Genomic DNA, 26,383 nt, shown 5'->3' with positions numbered 1-26,383 from the left:
AGCCTGTACAGCTCAGGGTCTTTCAACACTCACCATATCCTACTCCCTCCAAAAAGAAATTTGCATTGGAGAGAGAATTAGGGTTACTAGTCATCCGAATTTCTCCGGACATGTCCTCCTGCTCAACGAGAGCAGGCAGCAAGGGGGGCTAGGGTGGCGGGACTGGGGCATAACAGGGCGGGGATGGGTGGAACATGGCAGGCCTTGAGTGCAGGCGTGGGCTCGGGCTCCACATCACACTTCTCCCTCTTTCTAATCAATTTTTGTTTCAATCAACCTTTCAATATATTATTTGCTAGATGCGTGAAATTTGCCAAAAGGTCATATTTACCAGCACTTTTTGGGGCACATGGTGATTGATTTTAGTTCCATACTTCTGAGTATTCAATGCCAAATCGTCCCTCGGGAATGTCAATTAAGAAAGAAAGCTGAGTATATCCGATTTTCATGCAGGCCTAGAAGTAGAGAATGACACGGTGACAAAATTCATCACCGTTCCCGTCCCCGCGGATAACTGCGGTAAACAATCTTCATGCCATTCTTTAAGGATAGAGGGAAGAATCAGAGTACGAATGGCCACAACCACTGACCCGCCAGCTTTGCTTTGAAGAATGCTGGTGTAGAAGGACCGAGGTTGAAACAGACACTACAGAATGACAGTCTCTGGTATCCAGAGCAGATATTGTGATGTCATAATGCCTCATTCCACCAGGGCCTAAGAGCCAATCACATCAGTGATGTCACAATGGCTTCATTATCATTGGCTCCCATAAGAATCAGAGTTTGAATGGCCACAACCACTAACCCGCAAGCTTTGCTTTGAGGAACGCTGGTGTAGAAGGACTGAGGTTGAGATAGACACAAAAAAATGACATAGGATTATTTCCCGCGGTTATCTGCGGGGACGGGAACAGTGATGAATTTTGTCACCGTGTCATTCTCTACCTAGAAGTATATATGTGCATCAAATGGGGGTAAAAATGCAAAGTGTTCTGGAGAGACAAGATGAAAATACAAGAGCAGTTATGGAGCCCTTACTTTTAATCCTTACCCTAATCCCTTTACCCTTCCTACGTTGTTCAGTTGCAATCTGAGGAATTTGGTGCCTTCCATCTGATTGCCAATATTGTATTGCGTCTGTCATTGTTACTGTATTGTAAGTCATTCCAAGATAATTGTGTATATATATATATATATATATATATATAAAGTAGGGTTGTATTTGTCACTTTACACTGATGAGCCATAATAAGCTGAACAAATAAGCCAATTTCCATTGTCACATTATGATACTTGAAAATCTGATGTAATATCATTGCCTCATACAGAAAACAACATTTTTCTCTGTCTTGATTCTCACACAATTTTGATTTGAGCATAACGTGTCTTACAGCAATTCTACAAATGAACTAATTAAGGAAATGCATGGGGGATGTGTAATTTTATACTGGATTTTCTGTATATAAATCCTGTTTTACTTGAGTAAAGGCCTCATAAAGGTACATGTGGTGTCAAGAAGGCATGTTTGGGACATCGCTTAGGTAGATAATGACAAAAACGAAGAAAAAATCCAACGGATTCTGCAGTGGCGATCAAGTAGAAAGAACAAAAAAGGAAAAAACCGCAGAAATGATGGACTGCAAACAGGAATTTTATTGAAGGTCAACAAATGTTATTTTCCAAATAATGGTTCCTGTGGAAAAACACAGGGGCCTGACACAGTCCATTTTTCGAAGAACACTCCTTCTTTAGGGATCCTGGTTGTGAATTGTACCAGGTATGAGAAGAACTTACACTAACCAGCGTTTCCCACGGGAGCTACTCACTGCGTTTTTAAGAATTAGATATTTGATGGTTTCTATTTCCATATGGTTCTTCTCACACCTGGCACGATTCACAAACAGGACCCCTGAGGAAAGAGTGTTCTTCAAAACACGGACCATGTCGGGTCCCAGTGTTTTTCCACAAGAACCATTATTTGGAAAATAACATTCCTGTTTTCAGTCCATCATTTCTGCAGAAACAAAATTCTATGTTTTGAGATTGTTTCAGATCATTGGTTGAACCATATCCACATCATTCTCTTCTTGGTTGGGCTGAGAAGTATTCAGCACCCCCTCATACAAAACTGATTTGTGATTTCTAGCACATTCAAGAAAAAAACAAACAAACCACAAGTAAAAGTTTACTTTGTAACTTTAACAAAGACAGTGTCCAGGAACAGCACAGGAGAGGCATACTGTGTTAAATACATGGAGAAGATGCAAGATCAGCCTGATCAATCCAAGACAATGGCCAGTGTAATTAGTAATACTCCCTTAAAATTTACTTACATTCATTTATCAATGTTCTTTTAACATAATTCCTACCTTTTTCTCCCTGTGTTAGCTAAGTGAACCTGTAATTGAAGTGGGACACCCTCAAAGCATAGCTCAAGGACTGTAGGTGGAGATATGACTAAAATTTCTGAGCTCTGCCTATCCACTGACACAAATCACTTCAGCTTTTTAATTGCTTCTTGGAAGACGAGAGTATGGAGTCAGCAGATATTATAAATCTTTGCTAGCAAATCAAAGGAACTAGACAGTTATTTCCAAAGTTTGTAAACCTCTACCTTGTAAAGGTGTTGTCTCTCTTCATCGATTAAATAGTCTTTCTCTGTTAACATATGACAAATGTTCTTTCCTGTGCGGTAGAGGAAAAACATCGAGACTAGCAACTATCCAGAAAGGCTTCCTGGTTATGCAGCAGCGGTGAAAAGGGCGAACAGAATGCTAGGAATGATAAAGAAGGGGATCACGAACAGATCGGAGAAGGTTATCATGCCGCTATACCGGGCCATGGTGTGCCAACACCTGGAGTACTGCGTCCAGCACTGGTCGCCGTACATGAAGAAGGACACAATATTACTCAAAAGGGTCCCGAGAAGAGCGAATAAGATGGTTAAGGGGCTGGAGGTAGGGTAGGATTAATTTGTCGAGGGCCCCTAGGCACCCAAGTACACTGGGCCCCCTGCCCCGCCCCACCCCACCATGCGCCCAGGCGGAAACAGGAAACTGCGTCAGAGGGACGCTTTGGGCAAGCAGCACCGTTTGCACAATTACACTTCCCGTTCCCTTTCTTACCCGCGTTGCTTGCTTGTCTTACTTTCCGTCAATGGGGGGGGGTCCGTGTTGCTGATCGGGGGGGGGGCCCGCATTGCTAATCGGGGGGGCCCACGTTGCCGATCGATGCTGGAGGGGCCCATCGCCGTTTAAAAAAAAAACAATGTTGATGCCCTCCTTCATCGGGCCCCCCCATGACCATTTCGGGCCCTAGGCATGTGCCTACTTGGCCTATTGGTTAATCCTGCCTTGACTGGAGGAATTACTGTACAGTGAAAGATTAGAGAAACTGGGCCTTTTCTCCCTCGAACAGAGGAGTATGAGAGGGGACATGATCGAAACATTCAAGGTACTGAAGGGGATAGACTTAGTAGATGAAGACAGGTTGTTCACCCTCTCCAAGGTAGAGAGAACGAGAGGGCACTCTCTAAAGTTAAAAGGGGATAGATTCCGTACAAACGTAAGGAAGTTCTTCTTCACCCAGAGAGTGGTAGAAAACTTGAATGCTCTTCCGGAGGCTGTTATAGGGGAAAACACCCTCCAGGGATTCAAATAGGGGAAAACATCCTCCAGGGATTCAAGACAAAGTAGATAAAGACAGGTTGTTCACCCTCTCCAAGGTAGGGAGAACGAGAGAGCACTCTCTAAAGTTAAAAGGGGATAGATTCCGTACAAACGTAAGGAAGTTCTTCTTCACCCAGAGAGTGGTAGAAAACTTGAATGCTCTTCCGGAGGCTGTTATAGGGGAAAACACCCTCCAGGGATTCAAATAGGGGAAAACATCCTCCAGGGATTCAAGACAAAGTAGATAAAGACAGGTTGTTCACCCTCTCCAAGGTAGGGAGAACGAGAGAGCACTCTCTAAAGTTAAAAGGGGATAGATTCCGTACGAACGTGAGGAAGTTCTTCTTCACCCAGAGAGTGGTGGAAAACTGGAAAGCTCTTCCGGAGGCTGTTATAGGGAAAAACACCCTCCAGGGATTCAAATAGGGGAAAACACCCTCCAGGGATTCAAGACAAAGTCGATAAAGACAGGTTGTTCACCTTCTCCAAGGTAGGGAGAACGAGAGAGCACTCTCTAAAGTTAAAAGGGGATCGATTCCGTACAAACGTAAGGAAGTTCTTCTTCACCCAGAGAGTGGTAGAAAACTTGAATGCTCTTCCGGAGGCTGTTATAGGGGAAAACACCCTCCAGGGATTCAAATAGGGGAAAACATCCTCCAGGGATTCAAGACAAAGTAGATAAAGACAGGTTGTTCACCCTCTCCAAGGTAGGGAGAACGAGAGAGCACTCTCTAAAGTTAAAAGGGGATAGATTCCGTACAAACGTAAGGAAGTTCTTCTTCACCCAGAGAGTGGTGGAAAACTGGAAAGCTCTTCCGGAGGCTGTTATAGGGAAAAACACCCTCCAGGGATTCAAATAGGGGAAAACACCCTCCAGGGATTCAAGACAAAGTCGATAAAGACAGGTTGTTCACCTTCTCCAAGGTAGGGAGAACGAGAGAGCACTCTCTAAAGTTAAAAGGGGATCGATTCCGTACAAACGTAAGGAAGTTCTTCTTCACCCAGAGAGTGGTAGAAAACTTGAATGCTCTTCCGGAGGCTGTTATAGGGGAAAACACCCTCCAGGGATTCAAGACTAAGTTAGACAAGTTCCTGCTGAACCAGAACGTACGCAGGTAAGGCTAGACTCAAGGCGCTGGTCTTTGACCTAAGAACCGCCGCCTGAGCGGACTGCTGAGCACGATGGACCACTAGTCTGACACAGCAGCGACAATTCTTATGTTCTTATGTTAAGAGGTTGATCCTACCAAGATGCAAAATTCAAGGGTAGCTGCACTCATAGACTTAGCAGGTAATTTGTAAAGAACTATGCACATAGATCCAGGACCAGCTCAAGGGACAGCGATGCCTTGAGCCAACTTTTGCATTGGAGCTACTTTCTCCTATGATATGGTATTTATTTATTCAATTTTCTATACCGTTCTCCCAGGGGCGCTCAAAACGGTTTCCAATTAATTCAGGTATTCAAGTATTTTTCCCTGTCTGTCCCGGGGGGCTCACAATCTATCTAATATACCCACAGCATCAGGGTGCCAAGGCTGCGGTTCCAACCCCTGTGTCACACTCTCTGACATAGTATGGTAGGAAATAGCATGGCAAACATTGTCTGGCAGGGATGGCAAAAGATAGTTAACAAAGCATGGTAAAAAAACATAATATGACAAACGGGGTATGGTGAGCCTAGTATCACAAAGCATGGGTAAAATAGAATGACACGACTTGGCAAAATCAGTAAGGCAAGCGGGTGTGTGATGAAACACAGCATAGAAGACATGGAACAGCAAACACTGTGTGGCACACAGTGTCCAGTCAAAAACCGTCCAGGACGTCAGGACACTATTTTAAAGTGCTCTGGGGGGGAGGGAACCCCCCCCATTTTATTTAGAAATGTTGGCACTCCTGTTGGAGGGGTGGGGGAAACTCCCCCCATTACAGAGGAAACAGTCATTTTTCCCCCCAAAATGGGCAAAGGGCTGTTTCCTCGGTAATGGGGGGGAGATTCCCCCCCACACACCCCAACGGGATCGCCAACATTTCTAACTAAAGTGTGTGTGGGGGGGTTCCCACACAGACACATCCCCTCACAGCGCTCTAAAATACTGTTGAAATCCAGCGAGCTAACATCCTGCGTGCGATTGTCTGGGCGGGTTTGTCCGTGAGCGATTGTCTCAGGTGGTTTTGACTATGAGTCGTGGCAGACATGGCATGAATGAGAGACAGTGTGGCAAACATATAATATGGTAAATACAGCGCGCAGTATAGTAGGACAATGTTTCTTCCTCCACTTCCACCCTCCCTGCTCATGATTCCCTCCTTTCCCTCAAGTACCCCTCCCCCACCAGTGATAAAGGGCACCAAAATCTTGGTCTGGCATCTTTCCCTCTCTCTTTCCTCCCCCTATCCCATGGTCCAGCATCGCATCCCCTTCTCTCTACCCCCTCAATATACCTTCAGACTTCACACAAGCTGCTTGCACCCAACCCAGAGCTTTCCCTCTGTCATTGTCATGTGCTTGAAACAGGAAGTTGTATCAGAAGGGCTGGGATAGGGCAGAGAATAGCTCTGAGCCAGTACCCTTTACAGAACAGCATACACTGAGACACACATACAAATTTCTAAACTCCCAATTAACACCAGTAATTGCTTGTTACCACCCGTTTACTGATTTTCTGATCTCACTAGTCAATTTATTTGCACGTGCATCTCTTATGTGATCACAAAGTTTGGCACATAATCTGTGGGAGTGTGATGTATTTGGGGGGGGGGCAGATATACTCAGGGTTTTTTTCCCCCAGACCCTTCTGGGCTCTAGGAGAGCTCCATTCTGGCTAGGTCAGATTTATCTCAGTGTCTATGGAGAACATCTGTATCAAGTAAGCGGTATTGCTTATTAGGGGTGTTGTGGGGTTTTTTTTTTTTTTTAAGTTTTAGTTTGTTTATTAAAATTTTCAATATAAGAGAACAGTACAGTAATGAATGGAATAGTAGTAATTAGTGCTGGGTTTTACCAAAACACTAGAGGTTTTTAGTGCAGGCCAGCGAGGTAAATGCTCCAACGCTCATAGGAATTCTATGAGCTTCGAAGTATTTACCTGGCAGCGTGCCAGTCATTCGTGCGCTGACAATCGTGTGCTGACACCTGTGCGCAGGACGAAAGCATACCGCCGGTTCTGCCGCTTTTACATCTTACCTTTAGCATTCTGAGGGGGTGGGGGAACCCCCCACTACACTTATAACAGCTCCCACTCCCGCTGGGGTGTGTGGGGGGGGGGGAACCCCCACTACACTTAAAACTCCCAAACACTCCAGGACAGTGATAGAATGGAAGTTTACTATAAATATAAATATAATTTTACCTTGATTTTAACTTTTATTGTAAACCGGCTAGATACTTGTTGATGGTCGGTATATTAAAAATCAATAAACTTGAAACTACTGGGGGGGGGGGGTTTTCCCTCTCCCACCCCCACCCCCCAATGGAAGTGCTAACAGTTATAAGTGTACTGGGGGATTCCACCCCCACCTCCCCTCAGAACGCTAACGGTAAGGCATAAAAGTGGCAAAACCAGCAGCGCACTTTCGTCTTGTGCATAGGTGTCAGCGCACAATTGTTGGCACGCCAATGTCCTGAACGCTTTCATCAGCGTACCATTTACCTTGCCATCCTGCGCTAAAAACCTCTAGTGCCACTTAGTAAAAGGAGTCCTACATATGTGACGATAAGTGTTGCTTTTGACCAGACCATTTTGTAAGAAAGGCATTTGAAACTTTAGATATTTTAACAAAGTATAGTCTATATTTAAATCATCCAGATCATCATTCATTATACAATCTATATATTTTATTCATCGGTCATTATGGACACCCTTAAAATCACACCTTATTAACTCCACTTTTTCAAACATGGGTTGATCTTGTAGACAAGATACTGGAACTTTCAAACATATAATTTTGGATTGCCCAGGGGTGCTTCTAGGCAGTGGATTGATTAAAAAAGGAAAATACCATTTTTTGTCACAATAATTATTATTAAAAACAGCAATTCTTTGAGGACTTTACAAAAATAAGAGAGACAAAGCAAGCAAGACCCTACCTTTCTTTTTAGAGTCTTTCTTCACGCTGGTTTTAACAGCCACTTGAAGTTCTGTCTCAGTTGACATCCTATTAAATCCTTAGTCCTCTTCACACAGATCCAGTATCTCGGTCAGGCTCATTTAGAACTCCTCTCCCACAGAATAACTTGACCCTTCAGATACTATAATGCAGACAGCATTTCTTATTCACCCTTCTCGAGTGCTGAAAATAAAAGAGAAGAATCATTATTTGGGGTTTAAAAAAAAAATATTATTGTTTGGAGCTTGTAAAAATATAATTAACCTTATCCATGAAAGTTATCAATGGCCAATGAATAGTTTTAAGTTATGTAGACACATGGGGCTCCTTTTACTAAACTGCGCTAAGCGGTTATAGCTCTGCAATGCTGCGCGCTAGATGCTAATGCAGGGGTAGGCAATTCTGGTCCTCGAGAGCCGGAGCCAGGTCAGGTTTTCAGGATATCTACAATAAATGTGCATGGGATAGATTTGCATCTCAAGGAGGCAGTGTATGCAAATCCATCTCAGACATATTCATTGTGGATATCCTGAAAATCTGATCTGGCTCCAGCTCTCGAGGACCGGAATTGCCTACCCCTGTGCTTATGCCTCCATTGAGCTGGCGTTAGTTTTTGGTTAGCGCACGCGGTAAAAGGAGCCCATAGTTTTAATATAGGAATAGACAGATGATTATAGACATGTGCAGTAAGGTCCAGATTTTATAAATGGCACCTGAAGTTAGACACTTAGCCGTTCTAAGCGCCTGACTTAATTATTCAGTTAGGCTTAATTGGTGCCATTAATTGAAAAGCTCCATTAAAAAGCAACTAAAAACAATTCATTAACCAGCAGGCACCTAACTCTGGTAGGCGTCTACTCGGGGGTGGCTTCTGGGTGTGGTTTGACTTAGGCGCTGGAAGGTATCTAATTCAGGTGCACTTATTTAGACTAAGAAAACCCTGGCATAAATGGAGTTCGTCTAAGGTTTCAACGCCTGCCAGCACCTAAGACTGCTTAAGCGCCGCCAGGTGTGATACTATAAACGGCGTCTAGTGGATGATTGACAATTGTACTCCTTGGCACCTAGAAGTTAAATGCCGTTTATAGAATTAGGGCCTAAGGGTCTTAGCAGGCAAGTAGCCATTATTTCAATTTTTTCTTTCTAGGTTCTTCTGGAGAATTCTTCCACTTTTCTCGTATAATTATATATACAAATAGAGGAGTAACCTTGTGGTTATAGCACTGGTCTGACAACCAGGGAAGCCTGGTTCAAATCCCACAAGCGCTTCTTGTGATCTGTGGGGACAGGAAAATTCCTAGTAAACCAAATGTAGCTCACCTCAAGCTCGAACTGAAAAATATGTGAACTAAATCCAAACGTAAATTAAGTAAAATAGCTCTGTGCTAAAGTGTGCCTTTCTTTGCAAAAACTTTGACATAAATCCATCATCTCTTAGCACGTAATATCAATTTAATGTGCATTGACAGAGCTATTGTGGTGCAACATCCATGCAATGTATAATTATGCAGAATGGCTTATTATCTATGAATGAATAGTTAAATAAAGCAGGTTACAATATTTAAAACTAACATTGACTCATAAATGCGAGGGGTGGCTAAACTGTGAAAAATTTACTTTACAACTTCGCTACCGTATATGGGGAAAACATGGTAAATACAAGATCATTGACTCATTAACTTTATTAACTTCTAAAATGCTGCCTTTTAGATTCCTCCTTGTGATGTCACCTACGGGGTTTATGAAACCCAAAAATCTAAGGCATATTTAGATTAAGGCTGCCAACTGTATCCAGATTCAAAGGAGAGGGTTAATTCAGTCCTGGGTTTGCCACATTTCATGCATATTGCGGTTGTGGTTGGGTGGAGGTTTTTTGGCCGGTGATTGACGGAGAGCGGTCCTGTTTTGCGTGCTCTTTGAGTTCAACGGGTTTCAGCTCATTGAGCCTGGGGCTTTTTCGCCACCTTGATTGAGAATTTGGTAAGGTGGTAGGTTCTGTTGTGACTGGATAATAATACATCCAATCTCCTCTTGACGTGTGATTTCAATTGCCAAAATTTATAGGAGAGAATACGATAAATCACTGAATAGTTAACCACACATACTCTATGTCAGGGATCTCAAAGTCCCTCCTTGGGGGCCGCAATACAGTCGGGTTTCCAGGATTTCCCCAATGAATATGCATGGAAAGCAGTGCATGCAAATAGATCTCATGCATATTCATTAGGGAAATCCTGAAAACCCGATTGGATTGCGGCCCTCAAGGAGGGACTTTGAGACTCCTGCTCTATGTATTCGCTGGAGCCCTTCTCCCAGGCTTGTCCAATGAGGATGGAGGGCCTGGGTTCAAACAAAAATAGCAAAGTGGAGAAACTCCTCCCCCCACCTCACTTTGCTATTTTTGTTTGAACTTTGGCTTCCTGTCCGTGTTGGGTGGGCATGGGAGAGGGGTTCCAGCAAATATATAGCGTATGTATGGTTAAGTATTAGTGGGATAGTAGGGGAAGAGAATAGAGGTGGGACTGAAGGGAGCTGGGGGGATGGGAGAGGAAAGAGAATTGAGGTCTTATAGAGGGGATTTAGGGAATAGGAACAGGAAGGTTACCAGATGTCCGGATTTCTTGGGACATGTCCTACTTTTGAAGCAGTAGCTCCCCCCCCCCCATGTCTTAATAGCAGACTTTGTATTTTTCCTCCAGGAATTTGTCCAAACCTTTCTTAAAACCAGCTACGCTATCCGCTTGTACCAAAACCTCTGGCAATGCATTCCAGAGCTTAACTATTCTCTGAGTGAAAAAATATTTCCCCCTTATTGGTTTTAAAAGTATTTCCCTGTAACTTCATCGAGTGTCCCCTAATTTTTGACGGACTGAAAATCGATGGTAGGGGCCATCTGCAGCTAAACCCTCCCTTCTGTGTACTGAGGTCCAGCACCTCCCCACCCCCTAGTGCTCAGCTACCTATCCATCTGTCAGGTCCTCCACAGCTACAGTGTCAGAGACAGTGCTAAAGGCTGCTTCTCTGGCTATCAGGACCTATCTTCTCCTATGTCCCGCAACGCTGATGCAATTTCTGTGGGAGGGACATGGTAGAAGAAAGGTCCTTCGGGTCAGAGAAGTGACTTTTAGCACTGTTTCTGATGCTGTAGCTGTGGAGAACCTGGTGGGTGGGTAAGTAGTTGAGTGTGTGTGTGTGTGGGGGGGGAGTGTTGGACCGGGAGGGTGCACTGGGGGGGGCCCATATCAGTCCTTCCGCCCAGTGTTGACTGAGTCCTAGCTGTGCCATTGATATGGAGTATGATTTCAGTTCCTCAGATTTACTGCTAGTGCTTAGATTGTGCTAGAGAGCTTCCTTCTGGAGTTCATAAGATGTAACATACGAGGGGGTGTTAAAAATTTCTCAGCCCCAACCAAGAAGAGAACGACGTGGATATGGTTCAATCAATGATCTGAAAAAATGTCAAAAGACAGAATTTAGTTTCTGCAAATTGGCACTTAATGGACTAAGATACCACTCATTTCAGCTACAGTGGAAAAATAACGTTCAGAATTTAGGAAGTCGGTCGATTGGGTTGAGAACTTTTCAGGACCCCCCTCGTATATAGACAACCTATCCGGGTGTCCTTGAAAATTCCATTTAATCAAGACTGCAGCGTCCAACAGAATGGGGAATATTTCTATATCTTTCTGTCATATTTTCTTGTTCTCGGACTGCATTTCTTGGCTCTTGAGGATCTTCGCTCACTCCATATGATTCACGCAGTAATTGGTTGGGACTGACACTTCTATGATCTATGCTATTCTGATGTTTTTCTCTTTTATCAGGTATGACAGTTACCATATAGAAGCAGAAACTAAACATGTCTGCTGAACACACACACACACACACGCTACCATCGATGTCTGCCGAGCACACATCATCCCGTCAAAATGTAACCGCTCTGATGAAAATGTCTTATTATCTCACATGGGGCTCCTTTTACTAAGCTGCACAAAAAGTGGCCTTTCTGGCCCCTTCTGCGGGTCTTTCCCATATGGTAAGGCCTGTTTTGGTGCAGCCAGAAAATTTCCCATTTTCTGCATTAACGGCCCTGTGCTGATGTTGCCATTAGCGTGCGACCATTAACAAAAATGATCGCAGGAGCACTTGCCGACACCTATTGTGTAGGCGGCAAGGGCTCACGCATCTAATCCTGCGCTAATTAGCTAGCTTGGGGTAATGCATCTGCGCTAACGGATTAGAACAGAAATGTCCACTCTTTGCCCCCAAATATCCCCCCCCCCCCCCCTTTGGACTAAAAAAATTAAGGGCTCCTTTTACTAAGGTGCGTTAGCATTTTTAGCGCACGTACAAGATTAGCGCGCGCTAGCCGAAAAATTACCGCCCGATTAAAAGGAGGCGGCAGTGGCTAGCGAGCGCAGCAATTTAGCGTGCACTATTGCGCGCGTTAAAATTATTGAGGGATGCCTCGGTGCAACCTACAGTAAGTCCTTTTAAGTTGCAGTAAGCGTTCATGGCACCAGTCACGGTACACAGGCTTGTGCCACTGGGGCTTGCGTGCATCTGAGAAGTTGAAAGCTATGCCGTCAGTGGACAGGTTTCAGCGGAGATGTCAAACTAACGATGTGCCACCCATCTGGGGCAGCAGCAGATGAGCAGCGCTGGAGGCAGAGGATCGCGTTTGATGCAACAACGGCACCATCAAATTTATACTGCACAGAAGACCCAGCAATCTACTTTGTATTCTGCCACGAAAACTTGATGATGTCCGTCAAGTCGCTAGGACTTGAACACGAGTCGATACCGCCTAGCAAGCATTCACTAGCGCTTACCACAGCTTAGTAAAAGGAGTCTATATAGGGCTGCCAGACTTTACATTCGTAAAATCCGTACCCCTATACCCGCCCCCACGCCCACCCATCCCTGTCCCTTTACGCCCCAGTCCTGTCCCTAATCCAGCTCTAGCTCTGTCCTAGCCCCTCCCCCGCTGCTTGCTCTGATCGGGCAGGAGGGCATCTGCACATGCACGGATACCCTCTTGCCCGACAAAATTTTGGGGGAAGCTTTTCAAAACCCGGACAAAGTGCCGGGTTTTGAAAAGCTGTCTGGACTCCCGGACATGTGCTAAAAAGGACAAATCCAGACGTCTGGTTACCCTGTCTATAGTAATTTATCCCAAAAAAGAAATAATACCGTATTAGCATTTCTTTTCACCTGTTCAAAAACTGCATGGTTTAAATGGAAATAAAAAGCTGTTATGAATCTTTTGATGCAAGTAATTGATCTTTAAAGATTCAAGAAAAGACATAGTTTTGTGTAAGTTTCAGAATCATGGCAAGTCTGTAAATGTTCCTATATTGTATTTTTCTATACTCGCCATCCCGCAGATGTTTCTTTTGCAAAGCAAGCTGGCACTCAATCTGTTCTTCATAGCAACAGATTTTCATGCCTTCCTTTATCCAAGTCATTGCTAATAAATATCAATACGGTTTCCTAATGGTAGGAAGTGTTGCCACGTGCATGTCATCTGTATCTTGCTGTATCTTGCTGGCAATATTTCTCAGCTGGCTTACCTCATACCTGTCCATGGTGTAGGACCACCTTCTATCTCAGAAGCTGGTATCCCACTCATTAATTTTTTTGTAATAACTTCCTGTCTAACCCCCCCCCCCCCCCCATGGACCACTATAAATGCAGGCTTTTCCTAATTATGACAGGGATAGCCATGCAAATGGTAACTCACAATTGAAACAATTGCGATCGCCTTAATTTTCCTTTTTGATCGGCGAGTTTATGTTTATGCTAAAGATATGAGAAGATGAATGCTGATATGTTGGGGCATAGCAATTTATTCAAACTGGTTTGGGGCCCATTGACATCCTTTGTGACTTCATTATAGGTATCTGTTGTTTTTAATTTTTATTTCCATACACATCCAGGACAGGTGGGGGGGGGGGGGGAATATCTTGTTGGTTTATTCTTTGATTAAATGTTTTGGATGGTAGGGTAGGGATATTTTTCTTCTGCATTGTTTTGATTATTATGTCTGTATAATTCCTGGCACTTTGTATTAATTTTGAAAAATTAATAAAAAGATTAAAAAAAAAAAAATTCCTGCCTAAGATTTAGTATAATGTTCTGTACTTTGAAACATCACACTTGTAGGCTTTAATACAAAGCCTAGTACAGTGATCCTCAAACTTTTTGGATTTGTGGCACACTGTAAAACATATGAAAACTTTTCCAGCGCACTTGTGCACAAAATTGTTTTAAAAAATTAACTATGAATAAAAGTAACAAACTTCAAAAAGCATTCCTAGGATAAGCAGCATAAAATCTGTTTTACTACTTGGGATCTAGCTATGTACTTGGGACCTGTTGGAAACAGGACACTGGATCTGAAAGACCTTCGGTCTGTCCCATTACAGCAATTCTTATATTCTTATGTGAGACAAGTTTAGGACAATCAAGCCATTGTGACATCACTGAGTTTGGCTCTTAGGCATTGGTGGAATGAGGCATTATGACATCACAATCTGAGCTCTGAAATGTTGCTACTGTTTGGGTTTCTGCCAGGTACTTGGGATCTGGGTTAGCCACTGTTGGAAACTGGATATTGGGCTTGATGGACCTTCGGTCTGTCCCAGTATGGCAACTCTTATGTTTTTATATTCTAGTAATAACCTTGTTTTAATAAATTGCATATGGTTGAAACATGAGCTTGATTTTTTTGGGGGGGCAACACTTTCAATGTTGGGACACAATAACTTAATGAGATAAACATAACCTCGTTTCATTTTCAATACATTGAAGTATTTGAGGTTTTTTTTGCATTTAATGTTAGTAAAGAAAACCATAATCCACAAAGATATGTTGCAGAAAACTGAGGTACTAGATGTCATAAAAAATAATAAAAGAAAAGCTGAGTTCAGTCATTCACAGTGAAACACTCACAGAAAGGGGGACTCCCCCCCCTGATATGTTCCATCAGGAAGGACTAAGAAAACAGCGACTGGGGGAAACACAGAGTCAGGAAACAGGCAAGGGGCACACACAAGAGTGACTGTCTCAGTGAGGTGCCCCAGAAAGACTGGGGAAAGCGGGCCCAGCTCCCTGCTGCATGGCCCCCTCTCTGACCCTGCCACGCAGCAAAGGGGGTGACCTGGAGCCAACTGGCGATGCTTGGGTGCATGCCACCCCACACTCCTGCCTGCTGGCTTGCCTTTCACACCATCCCTCTCCTCACCTCTGCTCCCTCCCCTCGCTTGTCTCGCCTCCCTCCCTCTCTCTCTCACACTTGCTCTCCAGCCTCGCCACTCTTTCACCCATACAATCCCAAGCCTCACCATACCTCTCTTGTAGCCTTGACTCTAAAATACTTACCCACAACATTTCGCATTGCACCTAGCCACCTCTTACGGTGCACTAGTGTGCCACGGTTCACAATTTGAGAACCTAGTAGATTGGAGTTCTATTATTTATCATGTAGTATCCTCAGAAGAAAAAAAGGGTTTAACTTAGGGTTACCAGATTTTCTGTTTGGAAATAATGGATCCCTAGACCCGTTCCCAGGTCCACCCAGTTTCACCCCAGTCCCAGGTTGTCCCAGCTTTCTTGACAAAACCATTAAGGTTGGCTCATCCCATTGGAGTGAAATGAAAGGTTAATAGAAATTTTTCCAAAAGTGTCTCATGTTTATAAACCTATGCTCAGACACCCCCTCTCCCAAGCAATCACTTCTCTTTGACCTCTGTCAACTCCTTGACATCAATCACCCTCTGCCTTCTTCAGCAACCCCCCCCCCCCCCCGTACTCAGTCACTCTTTCAGCATATCTCCCCTATGGACGTAATCACCTCCCTTCCCAACCATTACCCTCACCCCTCTACACAGGTCTTCCAGTTTCCTGCTGCTTGTCCAGCTTTGCTTTTCATTATTTTGGTGGACACCATGATCTCAGGGTCACCACTCCGGACTCTCTCCTGAATTCTACCATCTCCATTCCTGTATTCTTTGGCTGTGGAGCCTGGGGAACCCTAACACAAACAGAAAATCCACCCAAAAGGTTCTACACAGAGAGCAAATACAAGGAGAATAACTGGTAGAGTCTTTAATTCAAATAATCTTAGTGTACATGGTGCAGTTCAGAAAATCCAACATAAAAACACACAGTAAATGAATTGTGGTATGAACCCAACACGGGCCTTGTTGCAGTCATAAAAGACCTTCTTACGGGGTCCGGTGCTTCTATAAACCACAATAAATGGATTGCAAATAAGCAAAACCAAAACACTGCGTGCAGATAAAATTGTTGCCAATCGAGCAATGTCACCTAGTGCAGTGGTCCCCAACCCTGTCCTGGAGGCCCACCAGGCCAATCGGATTTTTGGGCTAGTCCTAATAAATATGCATGAGAGAGATTTGCACATAATAGAAGTGCCAGGCATGCAAATCTGCTCCACGCATATTCATTAGGGCTAGCCTGAAAATCCGATTGGCCTGGTGGTCCTCCAGGACAGGGTTGGGGGACCACTGGCCTAGTATACACCAAGATTGTTTGAATTAAAGACTCTAACAAGATGATCAGTTCCACAGTTGTTCTCCTTGTACATGTTTGCCTGGGGAACGCTGCCACCGCTGCACAGCTACTCCCATGCCTTGCATTCTTTGTCTGCAGGGCTAGGGGAACCCTGTAGCAATCAATGCCCTTACCCTGGCTTATAGGATGAATGCAGGGAAGAGGGGTCTATGTTTGTGTATGATCCCTTCCAAACACATGTGTCACATGCACTATGCATGTTACCTATTATCTTTGTTCTGCAAACCCCTGGAAAATAATTTTCTTTATGCTCTATGAATGCTTAATTAAATCTATCTGTAAAATGTATTCCTTTAACTGTTGTACCTTAAATTTCAAGTTTATTAAGAAATGTAATATGACGCTTAAAAAAGAATAAAGCAAAGTTTGCCTTACCTGGCTGTTGCTTCCGTCATATATGTGTGTAAGGGTGATAAAAAAATAATATCCATTTGTAAATCCTTTAACAAGAGAATCAAGGAACAGAAAACTAGGAGAGGAAGGGCAAAGTACAGTGGATCAAAGTATGCTCTAATTAAAGCTGGTAGATGATTACTAACGTGAAAAGTACAATTGCTCTGTGATAAAAGTGGGAAGTGCTCATTCCAGATCTTCTCGAATGCAGTGGGCAAAGTACAAAGATAGAAGGCTTTTGACAGCTTGAATGGTCAGTCGCTTTCTTTTTCTTCCAGTCTCACCCATCTAACTATGCCCAAACCCATTTGACAAGGTCCTGGGGGTAAACTACATCATGAGACAAAGGAACCTCTGATATGATTGCAGGGAGACACATGGAGACAATAGAGCAAACTACACCTCCCTGATAAGAAGTACAATGAGACAACACCCGACAAACAAAAGCACGAACCTTAATACCGTAATCATAAGGGCAAGAAGGGTGACACTGAGAAGACTCACTCTAGAAAAACAATGAGACAACAGGGCCAACAGAGAAATTGAAAGGGGAAAGGTTTAGAACAAACGCCAGGAAGTTCTTTTTCACTCAGAGGGTGGTGGATACATGGAACGCGCTACCGGAGGATGTGATAAGCAGAAGCACGCTACAGGGCTTCAAAGAGATACCTGGACAGATACCTGGAGGACAAAGGGATTGAGGGGTACAGATAGGAGTAGAGGTAGGTAATAGGGACAGGTTTAGAGGATTAGAGGCAGTTACAAAATTAGTCAATGACACTGTTCAGGCAATTAGGCCTGATGGGCTGCCGCGGGAGCGGACCGCTGGGCAGGATGGACCTCTGGTCTGCCTCAGCGGAGGCAACTTCTTATGTTCTTATAGAATGACCGTGGGCCGGATGCTCAAAAATCGCCGTTAAAATTCTGTGGGTCGCTGTGGCGCCGGTAAATTATCCAATTTGAAAATGGTGATCGATGTTGAAAGAATTTTGCATGCAAATGATTTTCGCGGAGGTCCGCTATAACCCCATCTAATCGGTCGTAGGAGAAAGAAACCAGCACATGTGCAGAATAGTTGGCTTCACACAGGCACAAATGTACACATGCGCCAAGGAAAGCTGCACGGGCATGCATAAGCGTCAATCGCAGGCACGCCTTATTGTGGCGTACCATAGGTGCACATCGCAGGCACGCGTCAAAAGGCATCGCCTAGCCATAAATCATTTGTGTCACGAAAGCGATTTAAAAAGATGAATGAAGAATATTGGGCTGAGAACTTTTCAGCACCCCCTCATATGCTTCCCCATTTTGAACTTTACACTTTTAACGGGCATGCATAAGATGCACCTTTAACACATGCGCTGCCCCGAATATAGTAGGGAATGATTTGGGTTCATTGGAACTCAACCCATTTCTTTGTTTTTCCTTTAAATTTAGTTGATAAATAAGCAACATGTTTTCCCCTTTTAATGGGCTTGTAAAGGATTGTTTGTTGTATGGTTTTGTTGTATTGAAAATTCATATGCAAACCTTTTTTCTTGATATCCTTATGATATTGTAAATGTACTAAACTCAAATTAAAAAAAAAAAAAACACACGCGCTTGAAACATATGCATGTATGCCTTCCTCAGGTGTGATAAAAAAAAAAAAGTTATTTTATTTCACGGCAGACCTGTAGGTAACACACTTACCAACACCTCCAAACCTGTCGGTAATTTGGGGTCGTGAGATGTCGTCGCCACATTTTGGGCGCCACAAAGCAATATTAGGGCATCGGTTGGCGTGCTCATTTTAATATTAATGAGTTTAGAGCATCCGGGCCCTTGTCCTTAGGCATGAATGAGAAAACTCCCAATATGCCACCTTAACGTCTTCAAAAAGGTGATAAAATAAATCCTGATAAATGATAAATAAATAAACATAAACAAAACCAGAAATCTCAAATATGTAGCTTCCCTGGAGAAAGAAGATATAACCTGAACACTCAGACAGAAAAGACCAACTCTAATTTCTGTTTTCTCAATTATTTTATTTCTCACTATACAAGAGGATCTTTGCACTCTGAATTAGTTGGAGCTGCTGCAAGCTTTTTTAAAAATATATATATTTGATCAGTGTATAGGATGTCACAGCACACCCGTCAAAAGTTATTATGGCATAGAATACTGTGGTCAGACTAATCTTGTCAATATGGAGAGAGAGACTGTGTAGTTGTCACAGGTGATAGAGATCATTTTAAAGGTTGTTTGAATTCGCAGGCTCAAATGAGTGATGAGTCTAGCAGTATCCTAAGATTTATTTAAAAAAAATTTCTATCCCACTTATCAACAGGTAATCTAATATAATAAAGCCCTAAGCGCGCATGCGCACTCCCACCTGCGTGCTCCCGTTTTCCGTGAGCTGTAGAGACCCGCAGGTAGGAGTGCGCATGCGTGTGGCGGCGTGGAGCCTGTTGGACGCGGCGGCTCTTGCCGTCTCAAGGATGTGAACTGGCCAGGGCGACCGGCCAGGGGGGCCGGAACGGACTTTAATTCCTGCCTCCCAGGCTTCTCCTCCTGCTCCGGCTGGGCCCGCGTAAAAAAACAAAAGCCCCCAGAACTCGCTTCGGGTCCGGCAAGGGCTGCGGGTCCTGAAACCTTCTGATTCAAGCAGCGTCTGCAGCACTCTACACACGCTGCTTAGGGGCCTTCTACTGCCCTGATTTGCTGGCCAGTAGAAGGCCCCAAAGCAGCAGCATGTAGAGTGCTGCAGATGCTGCTGGAATCGGAAGGTTAGTCGGGACCATGAGAAGGGAAGGGAAGGGGGGTGGTAAGGGACTAAGGGAGCCGGCCAGACCGCGGGAAGGGAAAGGGGGGTAGGGGAAACGCTGCTGCTGCACAGGGAAGTGGTGTGGGGGAGGGAAATGGAGCGGGAGGGAATGCTGCTGTGGCTGCTGCACAGGGTGGGAGAGAAATGCTGCTGCATAGGAGGCAGGGAGAGAGAAAGATAGAAAGAAAAGACAGACAAAGGGGGCCAGGGAGAGAGACAGACAGCGGGCGGGAGAGAGAGACAGAAATAAAGACACACAGACATATATTCTAGCACCTGTTAATGTAATGGGCTAAAATACTATATATACATAAAAGTAACAAACATTACCTATCAATTTAATACATTATCAGATAAAAACCTCAAGGAGAACCATCATCTTATCTTCAAGTCCATATAGGGATAACTCTGTTAGCTACCTGCATTTAGACGATCAAGAAAGGAAGAGTCTCACAAATAGGGAGGTCTTTAACAATTTCTTGAAAGACTTAAGAACATAACATAAGAATTGCCACAGCTGGGTCAGACCAGTGGTCCATTGTGCCCAGCAGTCCGCTCCCACTGCGGCCCCTAGGTCAAAGACCCGAGCCCTAAGTGAGTCTAGTCTTACCTGCGTACGTTCTGGTCTGGCAGGAACTTGGCTAACTTTGTCTTGAATCCCTGGAGGGAGTTTTCCCCTACGACAGCCTGCGGAAGAGCGTTCCAGTTTTCCACCACTCTCTGGGTGAAACAGAACTTCCTTACGTTTGTACGGAATCTATCCCCTTTTAACTTCAGAGAGTGCCCTCTCGTTCTCCCTACCTTGGAGAGGGTGAACAACCTGTCTTTATCTACTAAGTCTATTCCCTTCATTATCTTGAACGTTTCAATCATGTCCCCTCTCAGTCTCCTCTTTTAAAGGGAGAAGAGGCCCAGTTTTTCTAATCTCTCGCTGTACGACAACCCCTCCAGCCCCTTAACCATTGTAGTCGCTCTTCTCTTGACCCTTTTGAGTAGTACCGTGTCCTTCTTCAAGTACAGTGACCAGTGCCAGATGCAGTATTCCAGGTGGGGGTCGCACCATGGCCCAGTACAATGGCATGATAATGGTAACCTTCTCCGATCTGTTCGTGATCCCCTTCTTTATCATTCCATTCTCACGGTGGCCAATCCAGGTCACCAGTACCTGGCCAAAACCCAAGGAATAGCAATATTCCATGCTACCGATACAGGGCAAGCAGGGTTTCCCCCATGTCTTTCTCAATAACAGACTATGGACTTTTCCTCCAGGAACTTGTCCAAACCTTTCTTAAAACCAGCTACGCTATCCGCTCTTACCACATCCTCTAGCAACGCGTTCCGGAGCTTAACTATTCTGAGTGAAAAAAATATTTCCTCCTATAGGTTTTAAAAGTATTTTCCTGTAACTTCATCGAGTGTCTCCTAATCTTTGTAATTTTTGACGGAGTGAAAAATCAATCCTCTTGTACCCATTCTACTCCACTCAGGATTTTGTAGACTTCAATCCTATCTCCCCTCAGCCGTCTCTTTTCCATGCTGAGGAGCCCTAACTGTTTTAGTCTTTCCTCATACGAGAGGAGTTCCATCTCCTTTACCATCTTGGTCGCTCTTCTTTGAACCTTTTCTAGTGTCACTATATCTTTCTTGAGATAAAGAGACCAGAACTGAACCCAATATTCCACATGAGGTCGCACCATGGAGCGATACAGGGGAATTATAACATTGCAAATGGAGAATGCACTGCCATCAGTATCTTCACAGTATCTTACTACTACTACTACTACTATTTATCATTTCAATAGCACTGAAAGGCGTCCGCAGTGCTGTACATTTAGCATTCAACAAACAGTCCCTGCTCAAGAGAGCTTACAATCTAATTGGACACACAGGACATCTCAGGGTTGGGGATTTTCTAACAGAAAGAATGATACGACGAGTATAGGGTATATCCGTCTTATAATAATGTTAAGGAAATCATAAGGCATAGCTAATGGACATCTGAGTTTGGATAATTTGCAAAGGTATTTTTAAGAACTGGAGTACAGAAGATATTAAAGGATGGGGAACCACAAGTACAAGGGGGCACTCAGTGAAATTGAGAGGGGAAAGGTTTAGAACAAATGCCAGGAAGTTCTTTTTCACCCAGAGGGTGGTGGATACATGGAACGCGCTACTGGAGGATGTGATAAGCAGAAGCACGCAACAGGGCTTCAAAGGTCTGGACAGGTACCTGGAGGACCAAGGGATTGAGGGGTACAGATAAGAGTAGAAGTAAGGTTATAGGGATAGGATTAGAGGTAAACGGTAAAATTAGTCAGAGACCACTGTTCAGGCAGTGGGCCTGATGGGCCGCCACGAGAGCGGACCGCTGGGCGAGATGGACCTCTGGTCTGACCCAGCGGAGGCAACTTCTTATGTTCTTATGTTCTTATGGCCAAGAACAAAGCCATCAAGGGATTAGAAAGGAATACAGCAAATTCCGGTCTGCCTCTAGAAACAAACATACACATACATACACACACATATTAAAAAAAGAGCAAGACTGAGTGTTTCCAAGAAAAGGGGCTTCATTTTACTCTCCAAGTACAGGGCTGGCCAACAAAAATTTGGATAACTTGATGCCTGGAAAGTTGGGATTTGAGAAGACCATTGAGTAGAGAGCCTTGAATAAACGTGACGGGATAAGATGCCAAATAACAGATGATGGGCTTCCAGCAGTAGCATCTGTCTTTTTGGCAGATCCTTTAATAGCAATATTGACATCTTTGGAGCTGCCTTTAGGGCACTTACACTTCTGATGAGCTTTTCTGGCAGCTTCGTCTTCCAAGATGCCATCATGTTTTCAGCCACTGGTATTGAATTCTGTGTTTCTGCACACTTGAATAATAGATTGCTGACAATTTCTCTATATAGGCAAGCAAAAGGCTTTGCTATTAAAAAGAAACTCTCCATATGCTACTGAAATATTACAAACTGTATACGAAGAAGGCAATTTCCAAAAACCATTTATCTGGCTAGGGATTTACCCAGGTAAGTTACAGCAAATCTGTCCCCAAACTGCCCTTTCTAGTCTGCTAAAAACACGCACAGGCTTGGATACCATATACAGTTATAGCTGGATGGCAAAGAAGCATTTCTCAAGGCAAGTTTAAGTCAGGGATGAAAAACAGCATAAATATATTCCATTTTCACATATATGAGATTTTGCAAGCCATTTTTGAAGGGTTTTGTGCCATTCACATGCATAAAAAGCTGTTAACCGGAAGCCAATTAACCAGAACGCTCAAGCAACCAGAAAAAGAAAAAAAATCTAGGAAATACTATAATACTTTAAATAAAAATGAAAATAAAATCAATTTCTGATAGAAATTTAAGTGCCCACGCTTTGCCTACCACATGTCTGGTAGTTTGTCTGTAACAATTTAAGGTATGGCATAGCATGGGGTATAGTATTAGTTAGCTCTAGTTTTAATAGTAACTCTCAAGCAACCAGAAACTACATTTATCCGGCATCTATCAATCCCCTATGTTGGGCACCTATGTTGCTATATGTCAAAAAATGTGTCCAGATTGTATTAATTCTACAAACCTGACGCCTCAGCCCCACCACTCCACCGCAATATTAAATTTAAAGAGCGGGAGATTTACTATGGGTGCCTCATCATTGGCTGCCGGGTTTATACCGTAATTCAAATCGCTATATTTATTTATTTTATATTTAAATATTTTTTTATATATTTTTTAAAATTTTTTAGCCTATAAACTTTAAACTTTAAGAAGTTTTAAGAAATAAATATTCCAAGACTCTTCAATTTATGAATGCCATGATTCTAAAAGTACTTAATACTTATCTCAGCATAGACCCAGGGAGTCAGACCCGACATGTTTCACAGAATTGTGTTTTATCAAGGGTCTCCCAAGGGTGCCGCTGCCATCCGACTCCACTAATTCATGAATTTAGTGGAGTCGGATGGCAGCGGCGCCCTTGGGAGACTCTTGATAAAACACAATTCTGTGAAACATGTCGGGTCTGACTCCCTGGGTCTATGCTGAGATAAGTATTAAGTACTTTTAGAATCATGGCATTCATAAATTGAAGAGTCTTGGAATATTTATTTCTTAAAACTTCTTAAAGTTTAAAGTTTATAGGCTAAAAAATTTAAAAAAATTTAAAAAAAAATATTTAAATATAAAATAAATAAATATAGCGATTTGAATTACGGTATAAACCCGGCAGCCAATGATGAGGCACCCATAGTAAATCTCCCGCTCTTTAAATTTAATATTGCGGTGGAGTGGTGGGGCTGAGGCGTCAGGTTTGTAGAATTAATACAATCTGGACACATTTTTTGACATATATAAAGATTACTATCAGTCTGGATTATACCAACCAATATTTTATGGCCACAGGTTTAACAAGCTTTAAGTTATAAGGGCACCTATGTTGGGCAGCAGCAACATAGTGGAGCCACACAGGAGAAAGCAATGGCAAACCATTCCTGTACTTTGCCATGAAACATCACAGGTTAGATTCCTCAAGGTGGCATGATCCACATATACATATACACTTCCCCCTCCATATTCGCGGAGGTTTGGGGCAGAGCCGGCCCGCAGGAAATGGCCGTCTTGAGCTCCCGTAGTCTCTCGAGCCATTTCCTGGGAGCGATCTGCACGGGGCAGGAGCGTGGGAAGTTCGCTCCTGCCCCGAAAACCCGCTACATCACCAGGTAAGGCTTAAGGGGGGGCTTACAGGGCTTAAAATAGCCTGATAAATGAAAATGTATTTTTTGATTTAAAACCGCGAATAAGCGAATCCGTAGATACAGAATTCGCGAATACGGAGGGGAAAGTGTATTCATACCTTTTTTTTTTTTACGCCATTTTCCCAGGGGAGCTCAGAATGGTTTACATGAATTTATTCAGGTACTGAAGCATTCTTCCCTGTCTGTCCCGGGGGGCTCACAATCTATCTAATGTACCTGGGGTAATGGGAAGATTAAGGTGACTTGCCTAGGGTCACAAGGAGCAGCATGATAGATAGATAGATAAGAATAGCCTTACTGGGTTAGACCAATGGTCCATCAAGCCCAGTAGCCTGTTCCCATGGTGACCAATCCAGGTCACCAGTACTTGGCCAAAACCCAGGGAGTAGAAATATTCCATGCTACCGATACAGGGCAAGCAGGGTTTCCCCCATATCTTTCTCAATAACAGACTATGGACTTTTCCTCCAGGAACTTGTCCAAACCTTTCTTAAAACCAGCCACGCTATCCGCTCTTACCACATCCTCAGGCAACGCATTCCAGAGCTTAACTATTTTCTGAGTAAAAAAAAATTCCTCCTCTTGGTTTGAAAAGTATTTCCCCATAACTTCATCGAGCGTCCCCTAGTGTTTGTAATTTTTGACGGAGGGAAAAATCGATCCACTTGTACCCGTCCTACTCCACTCAGGATTTTGTAAACTTCAATCATATCTCCCCTCAGCCGTCTCTTTTCCAAGCTGAAGAGCCCTAACCGTTTTAGTCTTTCCTCATATGAGAGTAGTTCCATCTCCTTTACCATCTTAGATGGTTACATAGCTAGATAGATAAATAGATGGGGGTGGTTTGTTTATTTATCACCCGCTCTTATCCAGGGCGAGTTATATGTTAACATACAAAATAAAACGTAACATTTATCGTACAAAAAACATCAACATCAACACTATAACAACTACATACATATAAATCAGCTTCAATATTGTGTTTCAATCGCTAGGTAGTCCTGCAGAGTCCTGTAGAGCTTGCCTGTCCCTCACTACTGAAAATGTGATAGTGAGACAGCACCTCCCACTGGCAGGAATGTAGGAGGACGCATGCTTACCTTAGAGGGAACAGTGCGCAAATTTAAACAAAACACAGAAAGGACTGTATTTTATGCGGTCATATCTGACTGGCTAACTTATGCGGTTAAGTGCTGAATATTGGCACTTAACCGCATACGTGCTGACTACCCCTGAACCACTCAAAACATTGCTGGCGAAGAGTTTGGCAGTTAGTGCTGATTCACTGGTTCTATCCAGTTAAATGTTGCTGAATATCAGCGGATAGAAACATGATGGCAGATAAAGACCAAATGGCCCATCCAGTCTGTCCATCTACAGCATCTACTATCTCCTCCTCTTCCTATTGGTTAAGGCTTGCATTGTGATGTCATAGAGCTTTATGGTTATAGAAGCATGATGGCAGATAAAGGCCAAATGGCCCATCTAGTCTGCCCATCCACAGTAATCATTATTTCTTTCTCTCTCTGAGAGATCCCACATGCCTATCCTAGGCCCTTTTGAATTCAGGCAGTCTCTGTTTCCACCACCTTTTCCAGGATACTGTTCCACTCATCTACCACCCTTTCCGTACAAAAGTATTTCCTCAGATTACGCCGGAGCCTATCACCTCTTAACTTCATCTTATGCCCTCTCATTGCAGTTTCCTTTCAAATGAAAGAGACTCGACTCACGCGCATTTACGCCATGTAGGTATTTAAACATCTCTATCATATCTCCCCTCTCCCGCCTTTCCTCCAAAGTATACAGATTGTGATCTTTAAGTCTGTCCCCATATGCCTTATGATGAAGACCACATACCATTTTAGTAGCCTTCCTCTGGACCGACTCCATCCTTTTTATATCTTTTTGAAGGTGCGGCCTCCAGAATTGTACACAATATTCTAAATGAGGTCTCGGGGGCATTAATACCTCCTTTTTCCTACTAGCTATACCTTTCCCTATGCAACCTAGCATCCTTCTAGCTTTCACTGTCACCT

General features: G+C 43.5%; 1 protein-coding gene across 16 annotated transcripts in view; it reads right to left on the bottom strand.

The window, feature by feature from the left end:
* The window catches only part of DAB1 (DAB adaptor protein 1), a 692,719-nt gene that overhangs the window by 276,515 nt on the left and 389,821 nt on the right, over positions 1 to 26,383 (bottom strand). For 15 of the 16 annotated variants that reach the window (XM_033916678.1, XM_033916677.1, XM_033916676.1 and 12 more), the window contains one exon: positions 7,762 to 7,964. In XM_033916678.1, coding sequence (XP_033772569.1) covers positions 7,762 to 7,828 — 67 coding nt within the window. In that variant the 5' untranslated portion in view covers positions 7,829 to 7,964. Of the gene's footprint in view, positions 1 to 7,761; positions 7,965 to 16,754; positions 16,853 to 26,383 lie in introns of those variants that run through there. The other variant, XM_033916682.1, reaches the window with a different exon arrangement.

This window comes from Geotrypetes seraphini, chromosome 12 (genome assembly GCF_902459505.1).
Source record: "Geotrypetes seraphini chromosome 12, aGeoSer1.1, whole genome shotgun sequence".
In the NCBI taxonomy this organism is placed as follows: Eukaryota; Metazoa; Chordata; class Amphibia; order Gymnophiona; family Dermophiidae; genus Geotrypetes; species Geotrypetes seraphini.
Note: the sequence above shows the minus strand (reverse complement) of the source record. Positions and strands in the feature narration are given on the sequence as shown.